Source organism: Leucoraja erinacea, chromosome 8, assembly GCF_028641065.1.
Source record: "Leucoraja erinacea ecotype New England chromosome 8, Leri_hhj_1, whole genome shotgun sequence".
Lineage (NCBI taxonomy): Eukaryota > Metazoa > Chordata > Chondrichthyes > Rajiformes > Rajidae > Leucoraja > Leucoraja erinaceus.
The window spans coordinates 26,604,603-26,629,955 of NC_073384.1; the positions used below are offsets into that span (position 1 = coordinate 26,604,603).

The window sequence follows — 25,353 nt, forward strand, 5'->3', positions numbered from 1 at the left end:
CACTGTTTAAGAAGAATATAAATAATGTTAAAGGAGGGCTGAGGGGTACATTTGCTACACACAGAGTAGTGAATATCTGGAACACTGCCAGAAGAGGTGGTAGAATCAGATATAATGACCATATTTAAACAACACAAGCACTTAAATAGGCAAGGCACGGAAGGGTATGGTCCTAATGTGGGGAAAATGGGATTAGAGCAGATGGGCAAGAAGGTCGGCAAGGATATGGTGGGCCAAAAGTCCCGTTTTTGTTCTGTACAATTCTATGACCCAGAAAGAAGTATTAATGGACGTGAAGAGCACAAGTGAGGCCATAAACATGACACCAGAAATTGCTGAAGTTTCATCACATTATGACATATACAGATGATAGGCGTCCAACTATGATTCTATAATTCTACCAATGAATAAGATGAGGGTGTTGCATATTACCTACAGGTAATTTTTTTTTAAAGCAGGATTATTGAGCTGCAAAATCCAGACAGCCAATTAACACCACACTCCCATACACCAACTGCACAGGCAGAGTTTGCCACCTTTCCTGCCTCTGGGGCAGATTTGAGACTTGAGGAACAATGTGAAGCATGAAGAGCAGTCAGCTTTTATGTTCCAAGTAGTAAAAATAGAGGACTGATACGTAACCACATTTTCTCAGCAGACTCTATTAAGTTTTGATTGGATCTTGCAATAGAAATATTAAAATTAACTTCAGCAAACCAAGAAGAAAAATAATCTGCCAGGGTTCCAAATTCTAAAGACTATTCTGCAACCTTGCTGGAACTGCACAAACCATTATTCATCCACAAGTGAGAGTCACCGAGCTAAACTACAGGACAGCAAATGCGACAAATGAAACTATATCCCGGCAGTGCTAACAGAAAGAGGCAGAGTAAAACTTGTGGAAACATTTAATAACAAACAAGAGGAAATAAATAATAAAAATCATAGCTATGCAGAAAAAAACAGAATTGCCTCTTGGATTATATTGAATTACATCCATCATAAACTAGTCACAGTTTTAATGATCAAGTCACAGTTGATATCGTTCCATTCCTAATTAAAGTAAGGAAATATTTAGAAATATATAAATATCATACAAATATTAAAGAAGGTAAAGACAGTAATCTTTCTGCATAAAACTAGCTGTATGAGGAGAACGTATGGATAAGAATGAGGTTTGTGGCATTTTTAAATTGAACATAATTAGTTAATGATTCAATTACTGCTATTTCTGTACAGTTTAAAATAGTTTAAACGGTTTGCATAGTGAAGTATTTTATAAGAACATTACAAATGCCATAACAAATTTCAATGTAGGCAATGGGTCTATACTTAAACTATATTTAAAATAATTTGCCTAAATTAATACTAGGATATGATAGAATACAGCATTTGTATATTATTTACAGCATGCTCAGTGAAATAACTTTCAATATATTCATGACTTGTTGAAATAAGCCTTTAAATGTCAATGTTAGTTATTACTTTAATGAACATGTTTTCCTCACACGCATCAAATCTTTTAAAAATGTGATGTAGTACAACTCACCTCTGAGGTATTTCACTTTCAGGTATTCAGAACTCGCTTTCTGACCTGGAAGTGGGTCATTTAACATCACTTTAGTCTGTGCTTTAATTCCTTCATAAAACTGTCCCATAGCAACATGACCCAGGCCCCTCATGTACTGGCAAACTTCATTGTATGGCTCCAACTGCAGGCACCCCTGTTATTTAAAACAAAAGAAACCAAGCACAATGTTACGTTTTCTTTTCAGTTTTGCTCTTTCGGTGGTATAGACAAAAAGGATATGCACTTAAAAATATCTTGTTTGTTTTATATCCTACACTTCATCATGAATTCTCTTGCCTAGTTTACCCTCATCAAACCTGTTAGGTATCAGTTCCCCATGTTCAATTGCATTTGCCACTTTTATGCCCTCCCAACTAGTCCACTGATATTTACCTGCAGCCGAGAACAAGGGTTCCCATCCTTTTCATCCTGTTTACCCCAGGCAACTTTAATGGCACATAACAATGTTATTTCACTTATTTATAAACAACTAATGATGAACAGATACTGGTGTTCCAGAACCAAACCCAGTCAGTCAATGAGAAAAAATGTACCAATCCAGAATCAACAAATTTACCCCCTGGTTTGGTGAAATTTACCCCAGGTTGGGAACCCTTGGCCTTGAACCTCTCACCAAGAACCACGTCAACTTGTTAAATCCGCTTTCCTACATTTAAACCTATGTGAGTAACGTATACCATAAGAGCAGACTCACTACTGAACCATTTGAAAGCCCTTCACATAGCTTTCAACCAACTGAAATAAAATGTTGACCATTATCCCACTTTAATCCAGCTTGCTTTTTGCCCTTGGCCTGCATTTCTAACCAACCGTCATAATTTGTGAAACGCATAGTTTAAATTCTTGTATGCTCCATTTAATGCATTGCCCTTATTACCATTCCTTATTTCCACATTTACATCCAGAGAAATAATTCTTACCATCCTTCCCTATTTCTGTTGTCATTGCCAATTCAACAGCAGACAGCATGTCACATTATCCAAATTAGAGTTTGAGGAATATTCATATACATTCAATTGTCAATGAAGAATCCAAATGATGGTGCATTATGTACACAAAGACTTTATTCAAACCCAAACTTTTGATTCTGGTGGATTAAGCCACCTCCGTATAATGACACATGGCAAAGAGTGGAAGATCATTTCTCAAGGCTGTTTGCAAGATAGCCAGCAGGTTATTGATGGAGGGCAAAGACCAATCCAAATACCTGCTGCCCATCTCATTGGAGTAATTCAAGATAAAAGAGGGAGAAAGTGAAGAAAATAAAAATGAATCTAAAAAATAAATATGCATTAAAAAACATCAATATATTCAAATACCTTAAAGTCTTTCAATGCCTCCTGAAGAGTACCATGATGGTAGAGCATCATTCCTCTCAATTGCAGGGACTGAATGTGGTTTTGATTTAGCATTAAGGCCTTCTGGAAACTTTCCATAGCTGCTTCAAAATCACCCAACTCTCTATGGAAAAATGCATTATCACAGCAGAACTGATCAGATTTGCTAGAAGATCCAATAGGTGACCATTTATACACAATGATTTTCATTCAAAATGATCATGTGAAGATTTAGAAATTACAGGCTAAAATAGATTTTCCTTGTACAATGCAGCAAGAATAAACATGCAGGATTCCCAAACATAAATTACTTACATTAAAATATGTGGGTCAATTCCCTGTAATCATCAGTGCTGTGACTTCACTTTTCTTGTTTGTTACCAAATAGAATCAACTGAAATATAATTTGTTCCTCCCCGCAGAAATTAAAAGTAAACCAACCTGTACGCTTGCCCTAGACTTCTGTAGGCATCTGTAAAATCTGTTTTAAGTTCAAGGGCTTCTTTGAATGAATCAATTGCTTCCTAAGAGATAAAATTAAATTAAAATCTGTTCCCTTTCATCATGTAAACGTATAAAAATCGGTGTAGCAGAACACTTCCCTATACTTTTCATGTGATCTATCCTGATCATCATGAATCTAAAGTACTTTACACCGTTTACCAAAAAGGCAGAAGATATTTTTTTCAAATGCTCAAGGCAACAATGTACTCCATGGTGCTAAGTGTCAATGCCAGTAAAATATTAGCTTGCGTTGTGATCCTAAATACATTTTTTTTCTATATCTGTTCTCGTAGAGGAAAGCATGGCAACTAGCTTGTCCATTCCTACTGCTTAAGTCTTGAGGTCCTGAAAACATTGCCATTGGCAAGTTTATAGATTTGAGATTTTAATTTAGATTAATTTATCAGTTGCTAATTCTAAAATCATCCCTCCACAGGATCCACCATTCTAGATTTATCAGAATTTTAAAGCAGACAGACCTGCTTCAAAATTAATATCTTTGTGCAATGTACTCACCTTCAACATACCCCTGTGATAGAAAGTTAGACCTTTATAAAGCATTGCAATCGGCTGATATTTCTTCATTTCTAAGGACAGTTGAAAATCGTCATGTGCTGCTGCATAATCCTGGATGATAGATCAAACAGAAGTCAAAAACGTACTTAGAATGTTGTAATAAAAATGGAGCATTACTTTTTACTTGTAAACAGGTACAACTATGTTGTCAGTTCTACTACATGAATGGGTCAAATTTAATATTTTCTTATAGATTGAGTTCAATGCATTAGAGTGCCAGTGCGAATGGATACTTCAATTGGCCCTGCCTTCAAAAAGACAAGCTTACGGAAAATTGAAACATGAAGCTGGCAAGGAATCTATTTCTGCGAGAAAATGTCAACATTTATAAAACATTTTCCCCTAAGTGTGTGCAGTTTCCTTATTGCTACCGTACCCACCACATGACATCCTGATCAAATATAATTTAGACAGGAGATTGTATTCCTCAGCCAAGGCCACTGTACCACAGGAATTACCACAGCCCCCTCACAGATGGCAGCATTTAAATTGCAATGTTACACAAGAAGAGTTGGGGCTTCCTGGGTATGCGCAGCCCAGTCTTTAACCAGCGAATCCAAGAGAAAAGTTTACAAGAAGAATCTGCCTGCCTCAAGGATTCATGTTTTAAATGTAAACATCATTGATTTTCATTTCTGGTCATGGCTTTCTTTACAGACTCTATACTAGAGATTTAGGTTTCTTCCTGTTGCATGCTTCAATCGTTTATATATACACCGAAGAGCTTCACCGTTAAACTGTAAAGTGCAAGCTTAATTTTATTTTTACAACAGCAGAAGATGTTTTGGGGAAGTTTGCTTTCACAGCTGCTTATTCAATTGTAACTAGACCAAGTGCGGACCCGTTGGGTCACATTCCCCAATGCAATATTCCACCACTCACCCACAGCCCCCAACTGCGCAGGTGCAGTTGATGTTTTTAAAGTTTAAAATGGCAAAAACTTGTAAAATACGAGATAAATAAGAACGCATCTCACTCTCCCTCTTCAGTCCCCTATTTCCCTCCTCCATTATCCTCCCTCTCCCCACCCTCCACCAACCCTCCTCTGCTTCCCCCTCCCCTCCTCCATTACCTTACTATCCCTCTTCCTACCCCTAACCGCCTTCATTTTTTTATGTAAATGAGATTCGGGATCCCATTGTGACGTCACCGTGACACGGCTGACGGTCTGGAGCCGGGGGAGGGAGAGGCCGAGGCTGCGGCACAGTCCTTGCCCCGGGTCCCGCTCCTCTCCCTCCCCACGGACCCGGAGGAGCAGCACTGCTGCCCCCAGAGCTCACCCCTGCCTCAGCTCCCGTCATTTCAAATCCCACAAGCGCTGATACCAAGTCCACTGCGCATGTGAGTGGAGACTTTCAGATATTTTAAAATCCGCACGTGCGGATACCCTCAGTCACTCCCTCACTTCCCCCTCCATAAACCCTCTCCTCACTACCACCCTCCTCTCCCCTACTCCTCACCTCCCCCCACAATTAAAATCATAATTTTTATTTAGAATGAAAGCTCCCCCCTATCCCACCCCCCACCCACAATGAAAATGTTTAAACATTTTTTTAAATGGAATTCTCAATGAAAATCGCGTTTTTTTTGTTTAAAAAACCTAAACACAATGCAAGCTGTTAATGAAAACGGAAGAATTTGATTAAAACTGTTTTTTTCTTATTTTTATAAATTGTGATTTTTTTATGTAGATGAGATTGTGATGTGGCTGATGAGCAGAGCAAGTGGAAACGTGCTGAAAAAGTCGCGTTTTTAATCCCAGGACAATGGTGAGTAAGGTGGGCCAAAATTTGTAGCGCTATTGTGTACTGTTTGGCGGAGTTTCGAATCGTCACGCACGCACACGCATATATACAAACACAGAGAGTTCCAGGAATATATAGATAGATTGCATTGAGTAATTAAAGAAACAGAAGAAGCATGATCACCTACTCACCTCAGAAATAAAGTATAGTGTGCCTCTGTGCCTATATAGACGTGCAGATGGGCGCAATTGTATCGCTCTGCTGAGGTCATTTAAAGCTTCACTTAACCGTCCCAGTGGTGACAAAATCTGAAGGGGATTAAAAAATTAAGAGCAAACACACAAAATTGAAGTTGAGCATACAACTCTACTAAATGGGCCATTATAACATTTAAATTATACAAAATATTGGAATCAATGAATAATGACAGAACCTACCTCTGCTCTTTGTTCAAATACCTCGGGTGCATTCGGCTCTAATGCTATAACTCTATTCAACTCCAACAGAGCAAGTTCAGCATTTCTGATATCCTGCAAACAAAAAGGTTGCTTAAGATAACAGCACTACAAGAAAAGTTAATACACTTTTCTTTTATTTTTATAATCTTCCTCCATTATTCAAACAAGCATTTCAGATGTCAATTGCAGATACTGGCAATCCAAAATAAAAACACAAAATACTGGAAGCACTTAGCAGGTCAGTCAAAAATTGTAGCACTAACGTGTAACGTTTTGGCGTAGTTCCGTGATCACATCCACACACAGGCAGACACACACACACACGCAGTAACAAACAAGATGAGAGTTTTAATAATATACTAGACCAAGTATTGACCCGTTGGGTCTGTTCCCCCAACACGCGTTTGCGGGGGGGGGGGGGTGCAGGGCGGCGTGCGGCGTCACACACACTAACCACCCCCACACTAACTACGGGAGGGAGGGGAGAGGAGAGAGGGGGGGGGGGGAGGGGGGGGGGGGGGGGGGGGGGGGGGGGGCGAGAGGGGGGGAGAGAGAGGGGGGGAGAGAGGGGGGGAGAGAGAGAGAGGGGGGGAGAGAGAGGAGGGGAGAGAGAGAGAGAGGGGAGAGAGAGAGGAGGGGAGAGAGAGGAGGGGAGAGAGAGGAGGGGAGAGAGAGGAGGGGAGAGAGAGGAGGGGAGAGAGAGGAGGGGAGAGAGAGGAGGAGGGAGAGAGAGGAGGGGAGAGAGAGAGAGGGGGAGAGAGAGGAGGGAGGGAGAGAGGGAGGGGGAGAGGGGAGGGAGAGAGAGAAAGAGGGGAGAGAGGGGAGGGGGGAGAGAGGGGGAGGGGAGAGAGAGGAGGGGAGAGAGAGAGGAGGGGGAGAGAGAGAGAGAGAGGAGAGAGAGAGGAGGGGAGAGAGAGAGAGAGAGAGAGAGAGAGAGAGAGAGAGAGGAGGGGAGGGGAGAGAGGGAGAGAGAGAGAGAGAGAGAGAGTTGACGGAAGCTGCATTAATCCACAGCGGCGGGGGGGCGGGGCCGGGAAGCAGGTGGGCCTCGATTGGTGGGCATGTGGGCATTGTGACGTCAGCAGCTGGCAAGTGGCAATTTTTTTTTTTTTTTAAGTGAGTTTTGTGAACAACTTTATTCAAAATCTGGGGAAATAATTGAGCAGATTGAGAGAGGAGTGGATTTCTGAAATCATGTTAAATCCCTACCGAAATATGTAAATATCTCCGCGTTTTTGCGTCTGGTTTTCGAGGAAATATGTTTAAAAAGAAAAATGATGCACGTGCACGCACACACAGTTTTAAAAGTATATATAGATAGATACTAGACAGTGGGGAAAGAAAGAGCTGGCATATCGTCATGCACCCTTCATTAGAACCCAAAAAAAGTGTTCTCTGATGCTGCTTGACTTGCTGAGGGCTGCTAGCATTTTCTGTTTGCTTGCATTTCAATGACTATCTAGGCAAAACTATATTTGCTTCCAATTATCAGTAGCTTAACTTATTAAACATGAGGAACATCCTTCAAAATACAGGTTAGTTCTGTTATAATGTGCGTTCCATACCACAAACTTGATAGAACATGATTAATGGATTAGTGAACACTATGTGTATGTATTACACAGCCAAATAGTTCAATGGATAGTGAAATTAATTTTGCATATAATGTTGGCGCTGCCATATTTGGCGCCATTTCATTAAGTACACATTCCCGGCCTGGCCAAGCGCAGCCCTGGTGTCGTCCGCTGCTGCAGGTCGCATCCAGTCCACGTGATTGGAGCAGCGCACAGTCCAGCTGAGCACAAGGCTGTTGCAGAGTCTCCCACTCCACCGTCGAGGCAATACGCTCCCTCCCGCAGCCGGTCTGCCTACTGGCCCTCCGTCTGACTTTTTCCACTGAGCGGGCGAACCGGGTCTCCAGAGGTGGGTTCTCGGTCCACGGCGCGAGTCTGTCTACACGACGAGCTGGGCAGTCCGGGCAAGTCCCCGGTTTCCGGCAGCAAGTGGGGCTTACTGGGTGGGTCCTCTATCTTCAAAACTCCTGCCACGCACGAGGCTCCTTGGGATTGGTTACAACGTAATTTCAATCATGAACTAGAGAACTACTTAAAGGTTACTTTGGAAATTTACTCGCCGGAAAAGAAGTGTCTTGGAAAAAAAAACTCCAGCAAAAAAAATGCTTCCATATTACCTCCCCACAGTAATCAGATTCCAGAGAGTATAGTCTGTCAATTTCATCGTAGGTGCCCACTTAATTTGGCAAGCAATCACTTTTATTAAGACTTTTACAATAATACTCAATTAAATAATAAAACATAACAGCCTTTTTTAGTTTTATAGCTTGCAGTAACAAAAATAAATATCGCTTTTTAAAATAGCTTTATTTTTGAAAAATGCTACGGGAAAAATAAAGTTTGTTATTGTGAGTCTGAAACAAGCTCCCCACCGTGTTGGCCCCTTTGACATAAATGTTTCTACAATAACACCTTCTATAATGCAAGGTTTCTTAGGAACATAAATGTTGCGTTATAGCAGAACCACCCTTATACAAGTAGAAATTAAAGCTCACAATGCCTTAAAATAAATATCACAAGCTTTCTAGAACCGTGAATTTGGTGTTATTGCAAACAGATAGAATACTGACCTGTAAGCCTTTCTTTCCATATGCTATTCCTCTTCCATAGATCGCACTCACAAGTTCCGGGTTTCCCTACTCTCGTACAAAGACACAAAATAGAGTAAAGGCAAGGTGCAATAAAAATCATAAAAAGTTGTTCAATTGTATGCTGCTTCTATGTGATAGATTCGCAACTAACTTGAAATATCACAGAATATTTAAGACATTAATTTCACATTAAATTTGAATACTCAAAGATAAATATCTACAATAAAAGCAAGGTTCCTTGATGGCAGATGTTAAACACTTTGTTGCTAAGCAATTTCAAGCACTCGTTCACCAGATGTAGAAAGATGTTCCATCTCCACCTTAGTAAGGCACCAGTAAGGCAGTCTTACAATGCAAAATATTTCCATGCAGTTCTAGATTTGCATATACCAAGGTACACATAATTATATATTTAAAACATTATGTAAATAATTCCCATAAACGAATGATACTGTTTGTGTTGTAATTTTAATAAAACATACATACCTGTAAAAGGGCTGAGAAGTGCTTTATTGCTTCATCATATAAGCCGTTTCCAATCAAGGCATAGCCAAATGCTGGGAAAATATTATGTACAAACAGATGGTAATTAACATCATCTTAAAAGACTATTTAAATTAAGTAGGCAGTTTAATCCCAAAGAACTCTGGATGTTATTTTATTTTATCTCTATGCAAATTTTGTTGAAGGTGTAAAGAGAAAGAATAATTCATATCAGTGGGGACCCAGGAGAGTTCAGCAAACAAATCAATTCCGGATATTTTAGCTCCGTAACTGCTAATCAGCAGTCTCAATGGGTCAAGAGCACTTTCAAATATTGAAGATCAGCAAAGGTACATCCATATTTTGGATTATTTTTTGCATATATCTTCTTGAGATAGTAAAACTAATTAAAAAAAAAACAAATGGAATACAGAACATTGATGCTGAATGTGGTGCTGATAACTGGATCTCTTGTTGCATCAAATAGATTCAAGGGGAGAAAACTGTTTTTTGTTAACTATTCGAAAACAACACTGGGTATACAAAGATATGAATGTACACATATGCGGAAGTGTTTCTGAGAGACACTCAGAAAATCCTTGCTATCCTGCTCCTATTAATCACCAGTTAATAGGACAAGACCCAAAAGGAGAACACAAGATTTGTTTCCCTTTCCAAAAAATGTTTTTTTTCCTTGATCTGATTATCCATCTTCAAATTCACTGATATAAAATATTAATGTACAATGCCTACCTAATTCCTCATTTGTATTTGTATCAATGGTAGAAAATGGAAACCTCTTTTGTTCAGCCAAAACTTTAGCTTGACTCTGGAAGCAAGAAACATAATGCATTAGTGCAAGGATTATCAACCATGCAACCATAAAATGAAGGGTAACATATAAAATAATATTTCTCCACCATTATCATAATCACTTCTCAATATTCAGTGAAAGATGCTTCCATTATGTCAAAAGTTTTACATTTATTTCCCCAACACGGAAATTTCAATATACAGACGCTGCCCGACTTGGATAAGGGCTCCATCTCGCAGACTCGCGCAAGTCAGATGTTACATAGGTCAGAAACAGAAGTGCTACTGCACACGCGTATATTTACTATTCCTACTGTGTATTACCAGTGGGAGACCACGTGGGAACTCTAACGTGGAGCATCCACGGGAACAAGTGACTGGCTCGCGGAAACGGCCATATGCGCAATAGTACACAGTTATCAAGACTACCGAGATGTGCAACTCGGAAATAAAGCAGTTGATGAATAGAAATTCTGAATCAATGCTATAAGATTGTTCTGTAAGACAAAATGGTTGGCCAGGTAGACTGAACCAAAGGACATAAGATGGCTGCTGACCAGGCTTGCTGGAACAGGCTGTTAGGAGGGAATACACAATGTCTTGCAGTTACTGCGTAGTCATGAATAAAGGATCACAGGCCCAGTCTGACAAGATTGAGGAATACACAACCCCCCCCCCCCCCCCCCCCCCCCCCCCTTGCCAGGAAGACTAAGGGATGTACTGGTCTGAGATTATGTGTGGTTCCTCTACCATCCCCTTATATGTACATACTTGGTTTCCTGTATTCTTCGTATGTGTCGGTTCTTTGATCGGGGGGAATGTGGGAGGTGCTAAACGGTGGCATTAACATATAAAGAGCCTTGCAATTAAGGGCAGGCAGCTTGACTCTTTGCCAGGTTGTAACCTGTGTGAAGACTCCTGCTCAATAAATGTACGTTTAAAGCAATCCCGGTGCCTGGTCGATTATTGTCGAAACAACCGATGTGAGAGAAAAACGTGAATCAACACAGTGGGCTTAAAGAATTGCTTAGGTAAGTGCAAGCTTACGTATGTCGCCAATCACATACGTTGGGTAGTGTAGGTATGTTACAAAACCTACCTGAATCGTCATTGGGAATCTGCCCACAGCCAGGTCCGCGATTTTGGCGCTGTTTGGAGGGGGCGGGTTTAAAACGCGATTTTTACTAGGCTGTACTAATCGCAGATGTTCAGCCTAGTAAATCATTAACGAAAAATCGCTGCAAGACCCGGTCGCAAAAGGTATTATTAGTTTTATAGGCCTCGATAATATAGTTATAATAATTTTAAAATTACTGTCTGATTCCGCAACCTCTCGCAGCCCCAGGGTTTTATAAAGCAAACAATTAAAGGTATGTACCTTATTTTTACATTAAATGGGGCATATATATAACCCTATATATCAAGTTATCTATAGCGAGTAGTTCATTTTGGGCTTTTTATATCCCGCAGTATTTTTCTCGGCATTTGAGGGCACTAATCCAGCGCGATGTCAACGTTCTAAACCAGCGCGTTCCACATGAACCCACTAGAAAGCCGATTTAAATGGGTATTTATTTACAGCAATTGAACACTAAATTCCTTCCATTTGGCCTATAAATTAATGTAAATTAGATATAAAAATCATGTTATATTGTGAATTATTTGTGAATAATCTTTGGACACTTAGGCTATTAAAAAATGTTAATCTTTCCTTAAGAAATGGGCTTTTGACTATCCAAGATCACAGCTTTTTTGTAATGTCCATTGAAAATCAATAGGGAACAAGATGCTAATTTCCGAGTATGAAAATGGCCATAACTTTTTTAATACTTGAGATATGAAAGTGAATTTGGTGTCAAATTAAACTTATTGTTATGCTTTATCTGATGGGATAAATTGCAGACTTGATTTTTAAAATCTCAAAATTTTGTAACATTGCTAGGTAGTGCCTGTAATCTGGTTGAGGTATTTTTGATGAAACACTGTTGAACATTCTCTGTATGTTTTGGACAACTGCTATGATTTGCCTGATAAACTTCCACCATTTCTTGGTTAAAACCATAAGAAAATATACTCTCTAAAGAGTTGCTCAAATAATGTTGACACAAGGAGGGATGGCAAGGGCTTTGATGGAAAGAGACATTCTCCCCTGGAATAATTGGGGTGCAAGTCTACAGCTCCCGAAAATAGCAATAGATGAAGGGCTGAGGCAGGATAATCAGAATCTTTTTTCCCCAGGGGAGTCTAAACCCGTGAGCATAGGTTTAAGTTGAAAGGGAATAAATGTAACAGTTTTTCCACATAGAAGGTGGCAAACAACAGACGCACAACCCCGAGGCAGCCTTCATTGTTGCGGGTGACTTCAATCACTCCAACCTGAAGACTGTACTCCCCAAATTCCACCAACATGTATCCTTCCCCACTAGAGTAGACAAGACACTGGACAAAGTCTACACCAATATGGCTGAAGCTTACAAAGCCATCCCCCTCCCCCACCTTGGTCAGTCTGATCACGTCTCATTGTTCCTGCTCCCTAAGTACTCCCCACTCATCAGACGGGTTAAACCAACTGTAAGGACAGTTAAAGTCTGGTCAGAGGAAGCGGACTTCACACTTCAGCAGTGTTTTGGAAACACTGACTGGAAGGCGTTTGCAGCCCAGGCCACCCTTGACTCTCACACGGACATTGATTCCTATACATCCTCTGTTCTGGACTTTATAAACTCCACCATCAACAGTGTCACCTCCCTCAAACAGGTGACCATATACCCGAATCAGAAGCCATGGATGAACAGCGAGGTCAGGCTACTGCTGAAAGCACGGGACACCGCTTTCAGGTCAGGCGATGCTCGAGCCTACAGTTCATCCAGGGCTAACCTGAAGAGGGGCATCAGGAAGGCCAAGCACTGCCATAAGCTCAGGATTGAGGAGCACTTCAACAACAACTCCGACCCCCGACGCATGTGGCAAGGCATCCAGGCCATCACGGACTACAGACCCTCCAACATCACCCCCACATCCAGCGACGCCTCCTTCCTTGAGGAGCTGAATCACTTCTATGGCCGCTTCGACAGGGACAATCTAGAGACAGCCATCAAGGCTGTGCTACCTGCCGATCACCAACCCCTCACACTCACCTCCTACGACGTGTACGTGGCACTGAGTAGGACTAATGCACGTAAGGCTGCTGGCCCTGACGGCATCCCCGGGCGCGTGCTCAGTGCCTGTGCTGCGCAGCTGACAGACGTCTGGACTGACATCTTCAACCTGTCACTTGCCCAAGCAGTTGTCCCCACTTGCCTTAAAGCCACCTCCATCGTGCCAGTGCCAAAACACTCCACTGCGGCAAGCCTCAACGACTTCCGCCCAGTTGCACTTACCCCCATCATCACCAAGTGCTTCGAGAGGCTGGTCCTGGCACACCTCAAAAGCTGCCTACCCCCCACACTGGATCCCTATCAGTTTGCCTACCGCAAGAACAGGAGTACGGAGGATGCCATCTCAACGGCACTTCACTCCGCCCTCTCTCACCTTGACAACAGAGACACTTATGTAAGAATGCTGTTCATCGATTACAGCTCAGCATTCAACACCATTATTCCATCAAAACTGATCACCAAACTCGGTAACCTGGGCATCGACCCCTCCCTCTGCAACTGGATACTGGACTTTCTAACCAACAGACCCCAGTCTGTGAGGTTAGACAAGCACACCTCTTCAACACCGGCGTTCCTCAGGGCTGTGTGCTGAGCCCCCTCCTCTACTCCCTCTTCACCTATGACTGCACACCTGTACATGGTACTAACACCATCATCAAGTATGCAGATGATACAACGGTGATTGGCCTCATCAGCAACAACGATGAGCTGGCCTACAGGGAGGAGGTCCAGCACTTAGCAGCATGGTGCGCTGACAACAACCTGGCCCTTAACTCCAAGAAGACCAAGGAGCTCATTGTAGACTTCAGGAAGTCCAGAGGCGGCACGCACACCCCCATCCACATTAACGGGACGGAGGTGGAACGTGTTTCTAGCTTCAGGTTCCTGGGAGTCAACATCTCCGATGACCTCTCTTGGACCCACAATACCTCTACTCTGATCAAGAAGGCTCATCAGCGTCTCTTCTTCCTGAGGAGACTGAAGAAGGTCCATCTGTCTCCTCAGATCCTGGTGAACTTCTACCGCTGCACCATCGAGAGCATCCTTACCAACTGCATCACAGTATGGTATGGCAACTGCTCTGTCTCCGACCGGAAGGCATTGCAGAGGGTGGTGAAAATTGCCCAACGCATCACCGGTTCCACGCTCCCCTCCATTGAGTCTGTCCAAAGCAAGCGCTGTCTGCGGAGGGCGCTCAGCATCGCCAAGGACTGCTCTCACCCCAACCATGGACTGTTTACCCTCCTACCATCCGGGAGGCGCTACAGGTCTCTCCGTTGCCGAACCAGCAGGTCGAGGAACAGCTTCTTTCCGGCCGCTGTCACTCTACTAACAAACCTATCACCCCCCCCCCCCCCCCCCCCCCCCCCCCCCCCCCCCCCCCCCCCCCCACCCCCCCCCCCCCCCCCCCCCCCCCCCCCCCCCCCCCCCCCCCCCCCCCCCCCCCCCCGGACACTTATTTTTTTTTTTTATTCAAATCGTTTGCTATGTCGCTCTTCAAGGGAGATGCTAAATGCATTTCGTTGTCTCTGTACTGTACACTGACAATGACAATTAAAATTGAATTGAATCTGAATCTGAATTATATGGAACTAGCTGCTATTGGAAGTGGTGAAGGCCAATAGAATTACAAAGGCATTTGGACAGATACTCTGATAGAAAAGGCATAGAGGGCTATAGGTCTAACATGAACAAATGGGATTAGCATAGTCAGGCATTACATTCATCATGGATAGCTAAAAGGGCTCAATTTTGTGCTGTTTGTATCTGCAATTCTGGTTACAAATCAACAAATTTATACACTGTAAGTCTCTAAACATCTGGAACAAATGAATGACTAAATGTTTTATAGCATCTTAATGACAAATTAAGATACTATGTAATAAGCAGGCTTTAACAAGATGAATTGGAAATGTTGCACCTTAAAATTGTTCAGATTTAATTTCAGGTGAATGATTTAATGAATTCAAGTTTTGGTCTACCTTAGATTTCCTTTGACTGCAAGACTAGTATTATTATTCATATATTAAAAATATAAAGGGACGTCTAAGTGCACAAGAACCATGTTCAAATCAATTTCAAAGCAATAAAACCATAGCACCTTCAGAGCCAGCAATGTTACAAGTTTAAAAAGCCCGTGTTCTGCTTTATTGTACAAGATATCATACCAGAATTTTTTCCGTATCCAAGGATGGCATTGGTTCACACAGCGGAGCTCCTCTTGGCACACAATCTGTGTCTTCAGGATTCAAAAATGAAGACTCTGAAACATTAAAAGAAAAGCTTACAGTAATTTAAAGCACTGACCCTGTGATAAATGTTTTCTTAGAGGTGACATAAATAAATGTATATAGAATCTGTTTATTCAAATAACCAGTTAGTGTTCTTGGATCAGCAATTACAGCTGGTATACAGCAATTGGTCAACACCTTATCAATCATGAATCTTACATAGAAACATAGAAAATAGGTACAGGAGTAGGCCATTCGGCCCTTAGAGCCTGCACTGCCATTCAATATGATCATCCAACTCCTGTATCCTGTACCTGCCTTCTCTCCATACCCCCTGATCCCTTTAGCCACAAGGGCTACTAACTCCCTCTAAAATATAGCAAGAGGGAGTTACAACACAACCCTTTGCCCTGAATGAACACAGAAAAAAAACAAATGGACAAACTCAATTAGTCAAACAGCATCTGTGGAAGCAAAGGATGGTGGTCAACATTTTGGGTCAAGACCCTGCATCAGTACTATGTTTTATACTCCAGATTCCAGCATCTGCAGTCACTTGTGTTTATGGTTTTATAGATCACATAATTACTCCAAGGATTGTCAATTGTGTAGATTGTTTTAATACAGTTAAATGGTATAAAGATGCAAATATTGTTTTTAAATGATCGACCAACATAAACTCAAAATATTTTCAAACTAAAAAACTAAACTCAAAAAAGAGTAGATGCTGGAAAGCTGGGAAAACACAACAGCGCTGTCAACACCTGTGTAAAGAGGTTTCAGGTCTGAAACTTTCGCTTCAGAATCGAGAAAGAGACAAACAGGTTAGTCTAGGCAGTGGAGAAGTGGGAGGGGAGGCAATTAGGTGGAACAAAGGAATTTTCTTTGATAAGGTGAATAAATGTACAAAAATGCAAGACAAAAATAGCCTGGCTTGATACGAACAGCCAGAAGGAGTGGTTATCTGAAGTTGGAGAATTGGATTGAGGCCTGCATGCTGTAACATGCCGAGACAAACGATATCGTATTCTTTCTCAAACATATGTTGGTTTAACATGCAGGTCACAGTGGGACTGGGAAAGCAACGGAAGCTCAGTGTCACTCTCATGAACAGACTGCAGGTGTTCCAGAAAGTGATCACCTAATCTGTTTGCTTTCTCCCATGCAGAGGAAGCCACATTAATGCATTACTCTACACTCGAAGTGCAAGGGAAGTGCAAGGGATGGAAATACCATTTGCATTTCTGGATGGTGACTCAGGAAGAGGTGAAAGGACGGGTACTGCATCTCCTGTGGTTACCTGATGAACTGACATGGAAGAGTAGGCAGGGACAGGTTGTTGGAAAATTGTGAAGCTGCTTAAAGTTGAAAAAGATGATTTGTTGAATGTAAGGGCGATAGGATGGAAGGTAAAGACCAGGAGAACTTAAGAAAGGTCCCGACCCGAAACGTCACCTATCCGTGTTCTTCAGATATGCTCCAGACCTGCTGAGTTACTCTAGAACTTTGTATCTTTTCTGTAATTCAGTAATCCACAATACCTTGTTTCTGTGGAACTCTGTTCTCACTGTGTTTAAGAGATAGAATGAAACCAGAGAAGCAGGAAATAGATGAGATGCAGTCAAGTGCTCTGGCCACTATGATACAGGGGAAACCATGGTTTAAATATTTCCAAGGCACCGAGGTGGAATGTTATTATCAGAGCAAATGTGACCCAGAGGAAGTGAGAGAATGGAATGGAGTCTTTACAGGGAGCAGAGAAGGAGGAAGTATAATCTAGGTACCTGTGGGAGTTGTGGACTTATAGTGGATATTGGTGGATAGCCTTTCCCTGGAGATGGAGACAAAGAGTTAGAACAGAAAGAAAGGAATCAGAGATGAAACATGCAAAAGTGATGATTATGCGGGAAGTAGCACGGTCCTAATCTCACAACCAACCTCATTAAGGCCCTTGCACTTGTATCTGCACTGTAAAACGATAATACTTTAACACTATAGTTGCACTCTGGTACTGGCTCCGAAGAGAGGGGGGACAGGAAACAGCCTAACAAGTGATAAGTAGATACAGGTGGGGAGGTTTGAAAAAAAAAAACCTCACATATATCCACCTATCACTTGCCAGGCAGTGTCCTGGCCCTCCTCTTTTCAGTTTTCTCCAGAAATGCTGCCTGACCTGCTGAGTTACTCCAGCATTTTGTATCTTTTTTTGAATAGGGTGGGGTGAGTTAAGTTAAGAAGAGGCAGAGTCAAAGGGTGTCCAAATTCTGTAGTGTTGTTGATGATCAGCCAACCAAACCACAGAAAGCATTGGTTAGCATATCCAGCCCGTCATAACTTAGCTGCTGAAATAGTGTGAACAATGGCTGTTGTTTCCTGCTAAAACAATATCGCAAATTTAAAATACTCATTCTTGGTTAAAAGTACTACATGACCTTATATCGCATATGCCCAACCGCACCCACAATCTGGTAACCTTGCAGCATCTACGAGCTCTGCGGCGCTGAAATGCTTAACTATGAATCAGTGATAGTGCTCTTGCCTGAAGCAGATTGAAAGCTCAGATTCCATTTTAGGTATGTAAGTGGTAATATTTCCGCAAACAATCAAACACCGTACTGAACTAATGCTATACTGTAAGAGATGCTATACTTCAGAGGAGATCTAAAATCAAAACACAACAGCCTTCTCAAATGGATGCAAAAGATTAAAGTGCTGGAATAAACACAGAACATGTTGAAAATAAAATTAAGTGTTAGATCCGAAATGTTAACAGTTTCTCCTCTGATAGATACAGCCACAGCCACACGTACTAAGTATCCAACTTACTGAGTGTACAACGTATTCAGCAATTTCTGTTTTTATTTTAGATTTTCGGCATCTGCAGTTTTTTTCCCCCAATGAGCTGGAATAGCTGATTAAACTACTGCACTCAGGAAAACTGCAGCACATCTGCTTCAAGCAAGCATTTGCTAATCTTTATACAAGAATCTTAGATCCTGCACTAGTTACTAATTATTTATAAGACAACAGCAAGTCTGTGCATAACATACCCAAGAATATATGGCTATGGTATCTTACTTATTATTAATCATTATTTTGCCTGGTATGTATATTGCATGTCAGCACTAAATTTCCCATTTGGGCAGGTAGAAATCCTTGCGTTACGTGCATGGATGTCATGAACGAATGCATTTCGTTGTCTCTGTACTGTACACTGACAATGACAATTAAAATCGAATCTGAATCTGAACACATTTACATTTTTTTTTAAAAAGCATTTGCCACATGCTTTAGCAACTTATAACCCTGCCTCCCAAAAATAAAACATCCAAGTAGTCTGTGGGCCGAGGAGCTTTTTCGTTCAAGTTCGTGACCCAACTCATGGAACTACCTGAATTTTTAACATATTGTGCAAATATATTGTATAAATCATACCTGAAACTAGTGAAGAACACAACCTGCACATTTTTAAAACTATGAGAAAAACCTCAAATTTTCCGAAAATTAATTGCCCATTTGATCCTGCGCTTTGTTTTATGGTCACTCGGCAGCGAGGACCCTGGGATCATGGCTGCCTCCTAATTACATCAAAACAACAGCAAGGTTTAGAAGGAATAACGGTAATGCTAATAACCTTGGTCATTTTGTTTTTCAATTGATTTATCTTTGTAAAGTTATGATGTGAACTGTTAGATAAAAATGATAAATAACAAATATGGAGCTAGGGTTAGGATCAGTCAGTCGGGCATTCGGTGGGTTGGGCATTCGGTGGGTGGGTGGGTTGGGCATTCGGTGGGTGGGTCAGTCAGTCAGTCTGTCTGTTGGGCTTATTGGTAGGTCAATGGATGCTGTCGAGGATCGGTCGGGCCGCCGGGCCTCCGGTGGGTGGTGAGAGTTAGGCCGGGCCAGGCCTCCAGTGGGTGGTGAGAGCGGTTGGTCGTGCCGTGCCTCCGGTGGGTGCTGCGAGAGGTTGGATGGCTGGTGGGTGCTGCGAGTGGTCAGTCGGGCTGTTGGCCGGCCAGTGTTGCAGCGAGCGAGCGGGCGGGCCGGCGTTATGGTAGTGCTGAAGGCGGCCCGGGCGGCGTGCAGGGCATTGCTGCTCCCCACCATCTTCACCATGATGATCCAGGGCATGCTGGCCGAGGTGGACGCGCTGCGGGGCCACACGTACGGAGCCCACAGCCGGTCCCAAAGCGGCTCCAGCTCCAGCCGTGGACAGCTCTGGAAGGGGGGCGAGTTAGGGTTAGGGTTAGGCATTTTCCTCTCATAGAAACATAGAACATAGGTGCAGGAGTAGGCCATTCGGCCCTTCGAGCCTGCATCGCCATTCAATATGATCATGGCTGATCATCCAACTCAGTATCCTGTTCCTGCCTTCTCTCCATACCCCCTGATCCCTTTAGCCACAAGGGCCACATTTAACTCCCTCTTAAATATAGCCAATGAACTGGCCTCAACTACCTTCTGCGGGAGAGAATTCCAGAGATTCACCACTCTCTGTGTGAAAAAGGTTTTCCTCATCTCGGTCCTAAAAGATTTCCCCCTTATCCTTAAACTGTGACCCCTTGTTCTGGACTTCCCCAACATCAAGAACAATCTTCCTGCAAATAGCCTGTCCAACCCCTTAAGAATTTTGTAAGTTTCTATAAGATCCCCCCTCAATCTTCTAAATTCTAGCGAGTACAAACCGTGTCTATCCAGTCTTTCTTCATATGAAAGTCCTGACATCCCAGGAATCAGTCTGGTGAACCTTCTCTGTACTCCCTCTATGGCAAGAATGTCTTTCCTCAGATTAAGAGACAAAAACTGTACGAAATACTCCAGGTGTGGTCTCACCAAGACCCTGTACTCTCAGTGGAAGATGTCCTAGCCGTCCCCCAAACTGGCACTGCCCTAGTCCCACTGTGGCCTATACTATATATATAGTATAATAATATGGTTTAAATATACTGCAACACGGAAATAAACTCCCCATGGTGTAATATGGGCATTGGACATTAGATGGCGCCACTTACTTTTTCGATCTCATTTTCTAATTAGTTTAATTAATTAATGTGCAACTTTTGGCACTGACGAGTTATGACATCCTTCTCAATTATATTTTATCTAAATATGTGTAAAACTTGATGTAGTTCCGAGACATGGGTCACGAAAGTTGATTTCAAGACACATTTTTGATACGGCCCACAGCCTGAAGATAACACTGAACCCCGCGTTTCAGATGCATTTCCAATAAGAGGGTTAATGTTTTGCAATGATGACCTATTTTTCTCTCTACAGATGCTGCTTGATCTGACAGTATATACGCTCTGTTTTTAATCCCAAGGCAAGTCAAGTCAAGTCAAGTTTATTTGTCACATACACATACGAGATGTGCAGTGAAATGAAAGTGGCAATGCTCGCGGACTTTTGTGCAAAAGACAAACAACAAAACAACCAGGCAAATTATAAACACAATCATAACACACATATTCTTTTACATAATAAATAATAGAAGGAAAAACGTTCTGTAGAGTTAGTCCCTGGTGAGATAGGCATTTACAGTCCGAATTGCCTCTGGGAAGAAACTCCTTCTCAACCTCTCCGTTCTCACTGCATGGCAACAGAGGCGTTTGCCTGACCGTAGCGGCTGGAACAGTCCGTTGCAGGGGTGGAAGAGGTCTCTCATGATTTTGTTTGCTCTGGAGTTGCACCTCCAAGGCATTATTCTTAATAAAGAGTTTGATATCTTATCTGCCAATCAACACAATTAAAATCAGCAATGAAATAGACAGAAGAATGCCTGAAAGAGAATTGAGACTGATACCAGTATCAGCAACTGGCTTGATGCTATGTCATGATCGATATCTGCTACATAGCCAAAGCAGATGTATAAATCGGAAATAGACTGATCAGTCTTCAGTCTGAAGAAGGGTCTCAACCCGAAACATCAGCCATTCCTTCTCTCCAGAAATGCTGCCAGTCCTGTTGAGTTATTCCAGCATTGTGTCTATCTTGGATTTAAACCAGTATTTGCAGTCCTTTCCTACACATGTATACTCTGGAGAGATGCTGATTCGGAAACAATCTCTCGTTCAAAGGGAAATCTTATACTCAACAATCTTTGTCATTCTTGCACATTTCCTTCCTAAATTTATCTCAAAAGAAAAAGGAGAAAAACAACTTTTCAACAACAAAATCTCCACAAACTTCCACGATAAGTCTACTAATGTTTAATTTTAATAAAATTATATTAGATAATTGGACCAGTCTTAAAGGGTCTGGGAATTTAATTGTTTAAATGTGTTGAAATACATTCACACTTCACTGGTCACAAAAGCGTTGCAAGATGACTGGTGGCCAGCGCGTATCATATCTTTATGGAGTGAAGGCCAGCAGGGATAAACCAAATTACAGAAATGACTCTGACATCAGGAAGTTACTGGGGAGGAAAATATAAGGAACAGGATGGACCTGCACGTGGGAAGGATGGGTTTCGTTAAGGGATGGCATGTCTCACCAACTTGAATGAGGGCTGGCAGATGGAATTTAATCCTGCTGAGTGCGAGGTGATGCATTTGAGGTCTAAAAAAGGTAAACTGTAGAGGATTTTTCCCCATAGGAAATATGTTTAAAACTATTGGTTATGGGGTGGAAGAAGTTTGGAAAAAATCTGTAGCAGTAGTTAAAATATAAAATGCACCACCCGAGTAGGTGCTGTAGGTAGATACCTCACAATAGGAAAGCATCTCGACAGCTACCGAACTATCTGGTCATTACGACAGCTGACATCACTGACAACACACCAAAAATTAAGTTCCTTTGGAATTCTAAAGAAACAATACAAATACATCCTTGTTTTTACTATGAAGAGGAAAGCCTCCGGATATATGTACCCAATAAGGAAAGCAAAACACAATTCCCAATTTGTCTCAGTTAACTGAATTCCAGGAGAAACTGTGTTCAAATTTCCCCATGCCTTGTGGTATTGATATGATTCTCTAAATGTGTACTAAGCCAGACACTGCATAACAGTACAAATTGGGGTTGTTCTGCTACTTTCAGTGGTTAACTTACCAACATTACAGTTGCGGCTTACAAACAGAACTAGAGGAAGTGGCAAAGGGAAACTTAACACATAAAAAAAGTTGAGAAAACAATACCATTCGTGTCACTTGAAAGTGTTATTATTAGTATTGCATCATTACTATCTAAATGGCGTCAAGTTGGGAAAAGGGGAAGTACAACGGGATCTGGGGGTCCTTGTACATCAGTCTATGAAAGTAAGCATGCCGGTAAAGCAGGTAGTGAAGAAAGCGAATGGCATGTTGGCCTTTATAACAAGAGGAACCGAATATAGGAGCAAAGAGGTCCTTCTGCAGTTGTACAGAGCCCTAGTGAGACCACACCTGGAGTATTGTGTGCAGTTTTGGTCCCCTAATTTGAGGAAGGACATTCTTGCTATTGAGGGAGTGCAGCATAGGCTTACAAGGTTAATTCCCGGGATGGCGGGACTGTCGTGTGCTGAGAGAATGGAGCAGCTGGGCTTGTACACTCTGGAGTTTAGAAGGATGAGAGGTGATCTCATTGAAACATATAAGATTGTTAAGGGCTTGGACACACCAGAGGCAGGAAACATGTTCCCGATGTTGGGAGAGTCCAGAATCAGGGGCCATAGTTTGAGAAAAAGGAGTAAGCCATGTAGAACGGAGACGAGGAAACACTCTTTCTCACAGAGAGTGGTGAGTCTGTGGAATTCTCTGCCTCAGAGGGCGGTGGAGGCAGGTTCTCTAGATGCTTTCAAGAGAGAGCTAGATAGGGCTCTTAAAAATAGCGGAGTCAGGGGATATGGGGAGAAGGCAGGAACGGGGTACTGATTGGGGATGATCAGCCATGATCACATTGAATGGCGGTGCTGGCTCGAAGGGCCAAATGGCCTACTCCTGCACCTATTGTCTATTATATGCAAGAATTGCTAACTGGTTTGCTAATTATCATTGAAGACTTTGATGTGTTTTTAATAGAGAAATACCAAACGTGGCTCAATCAGCATCAATCTCATTGTATACGCCATTAAAATATGGATTTCCAGCTACTGGCCTCTTCACATAACAGATCACCCAATACATTAAGCTCTCATTATCCATGGCATGGATTTCCCGAAGACAGTAAAAAATTTGGATATACTAAGCCCTCTTCGTTGCAACCAATACATTCAACTAAATAGATAAGCCATATAAATATTCTAAAACCATTTAAATATCCAAATGGAAAATCTAATTAATTGGTAACTACTTTCATTGAAGCAAACAGTGATCCCATTCGAATTCAAAGTGGAGCTACGTAAACAGAAATCATTTGTTATTAAAACAGCACACCACAGAGACCTACTTGGAACATTGTATGGAAACAGATCAATGAATGGAAACAGTATTTATTCAAAGATTGGCTCAAATTAATATAATATTTGTAAGAAAGATTGAGATGGGGCCTGGAGGCATCCTCGCAAATATACATATTTGTGGATAGCAAGTCAGAATGGTCTAGATGGCCTGTTTCCGTGCTGTAATTGTTATAACAAGAATTAAGGGTATTTACAAACACGTGTAACTAGTCTATATAAATCACATTGTTACTAATCATCTAATAAGTTACCAGTGATAAATTGATCACCTACATTAGAGCTTTCAATGTCATTTCTCATGAAATATACAACAGATATGGTTTTGCCCAGAACATAGTTGCTTCTATTACTGCTGTATCTTGAGATCAATAATAGTGTACTTCTCTGATAAGTGTGTGTGTAAAACAGACTGGCTTAAAAAAAATAGGCTCATTGCCCAAGCTCGTAACTCACTCTATGAACTCCTATTTCTTTCCTTACCTTTGAGAAGCATAGCAAAATCCATTTGTCAGTGCTTCTGATCACCTATACATATCCTACAAACAAACACTCACTACACGTTCTTCCTCCATCTCTGAGCCACCTTGACACGTTTATTACCCTTGGCGACACGAGACTACAGATGCTGAAATCTTGAGCAAAAAAAAACAATCTGCTGGAAGAACTCTGGGTTCCACCGGCAGCTTGTTGTTTCGCTAAAGATTGACACAAAATACTAAATAACTCAGCGGTTCAGGCAGCGTCTCTGGAGAACATGGATAGGTGACGTTTCGGTCGGGACCCGTCTTCAGATTAATCTTTGTTGTGTATATCTTTGTTGCTTTGCTAATGTTTATTGAATCAAAATACTCCAGTGTTATTTGCGCCTACAATGCATGAGGCCATAGAATAACGCTGACAACTAACAGATACTATTTGCATAGCAATTGAAGCTCAACGAACTTGACGTTGTACATAAACATCGATCAGCTTGTTTTTTATAACTGTCACTGTATGAGGAAGAGCTGCATGAGGAAACTTCGGCATTTTTAGAACGTCTCATGAATATACATTTTGCAAGGACATGCTGTTTAGACCCACTGACTTTGCAGTCGTCTGTCCCGGCCAAGGATGCGGAAGTGGGCAGGAACCCGCACTGGATAAAGGGGGCACACAAAGTATAGGCTCTCACCACATTCCACGAAGTCCTCCGAGTTCCCAAATTCTGACTGGGTGACACAGCCTTGCTTCTGCAGGTGGCTGTTACCGTTGAAAGACAAGAGCGAGGAAAAGTATTCAGCTCGGGCCGAGCCATGTAAAGTAAACAATAAAAGTTGAGCAGCAGCAACCACCGCCGCCGCTCTCTCACTGGCAGCTACCATGTTTGCGCCGTTTCTCGCCGGGGAGGGCAGCATACGGGTAACCGGCGG

At 42.0% G+C, this 25,353-nt stretch overlaps 1 protein-coding gene across 2 annotated transcripts in view; it reads right to left on the bottom strand.

Moving 5' to 3' along the window:
- ttc13 (tetratricopeptide repeat domain 13) overlaps positions 1-25,353 on the bottom strand; it is a 52,758-nt gene extending 27,405 nt beyond the window's left edge. Inside the window, exons 1-11 of one of the 2 annotated variants that reach the window (XM_055639268.1) lie at positions 25,116-25,353; positions 15,499-15,593; positions 10,113-10,188; positions 9,363-9,433; positions 8,856-8,921; positions 6,191-6,283; positions 5,945-6,061; positions 3,949-4,059; positions 3,370-3,452; positions 2,911-3,052; positions 1,550-1,724 (exon numbers count right to left, since the gene is read on the bottom strand). In XM_055639268.1, coding sequence (XP_055495243.1) covers positions 1,550-1,724; positions 2,911-3,052; positions 3,370-3,452; positions 3,949-4,059; positions 5,945-6,061; positions 6,191-6,283; positions 8,856-8,921; positions 9,363-9,433; positions 10,113-10,188; positions 15,499-15,593; positions 25,116-25,338 — 1,252 coding nt within the window. In that variant the 5' untranslated portion in view covers positions 25,339-25,353. The remainder of the gene's footprint in view (positions 1-1,549; positions 1,725-2,910; positions 3,053-3,369; positions 3,453-3,948; positions 4,060-5,944; positions 6,062-6,190; positions 6,284-8,855; positions 8,922-9,362; positions 9,434-10,112; positions 10,189-15,498; positions 15,594-25,115) is intronic. The other variant, XM_055639269.1, reaches the window with a different exon arrangement.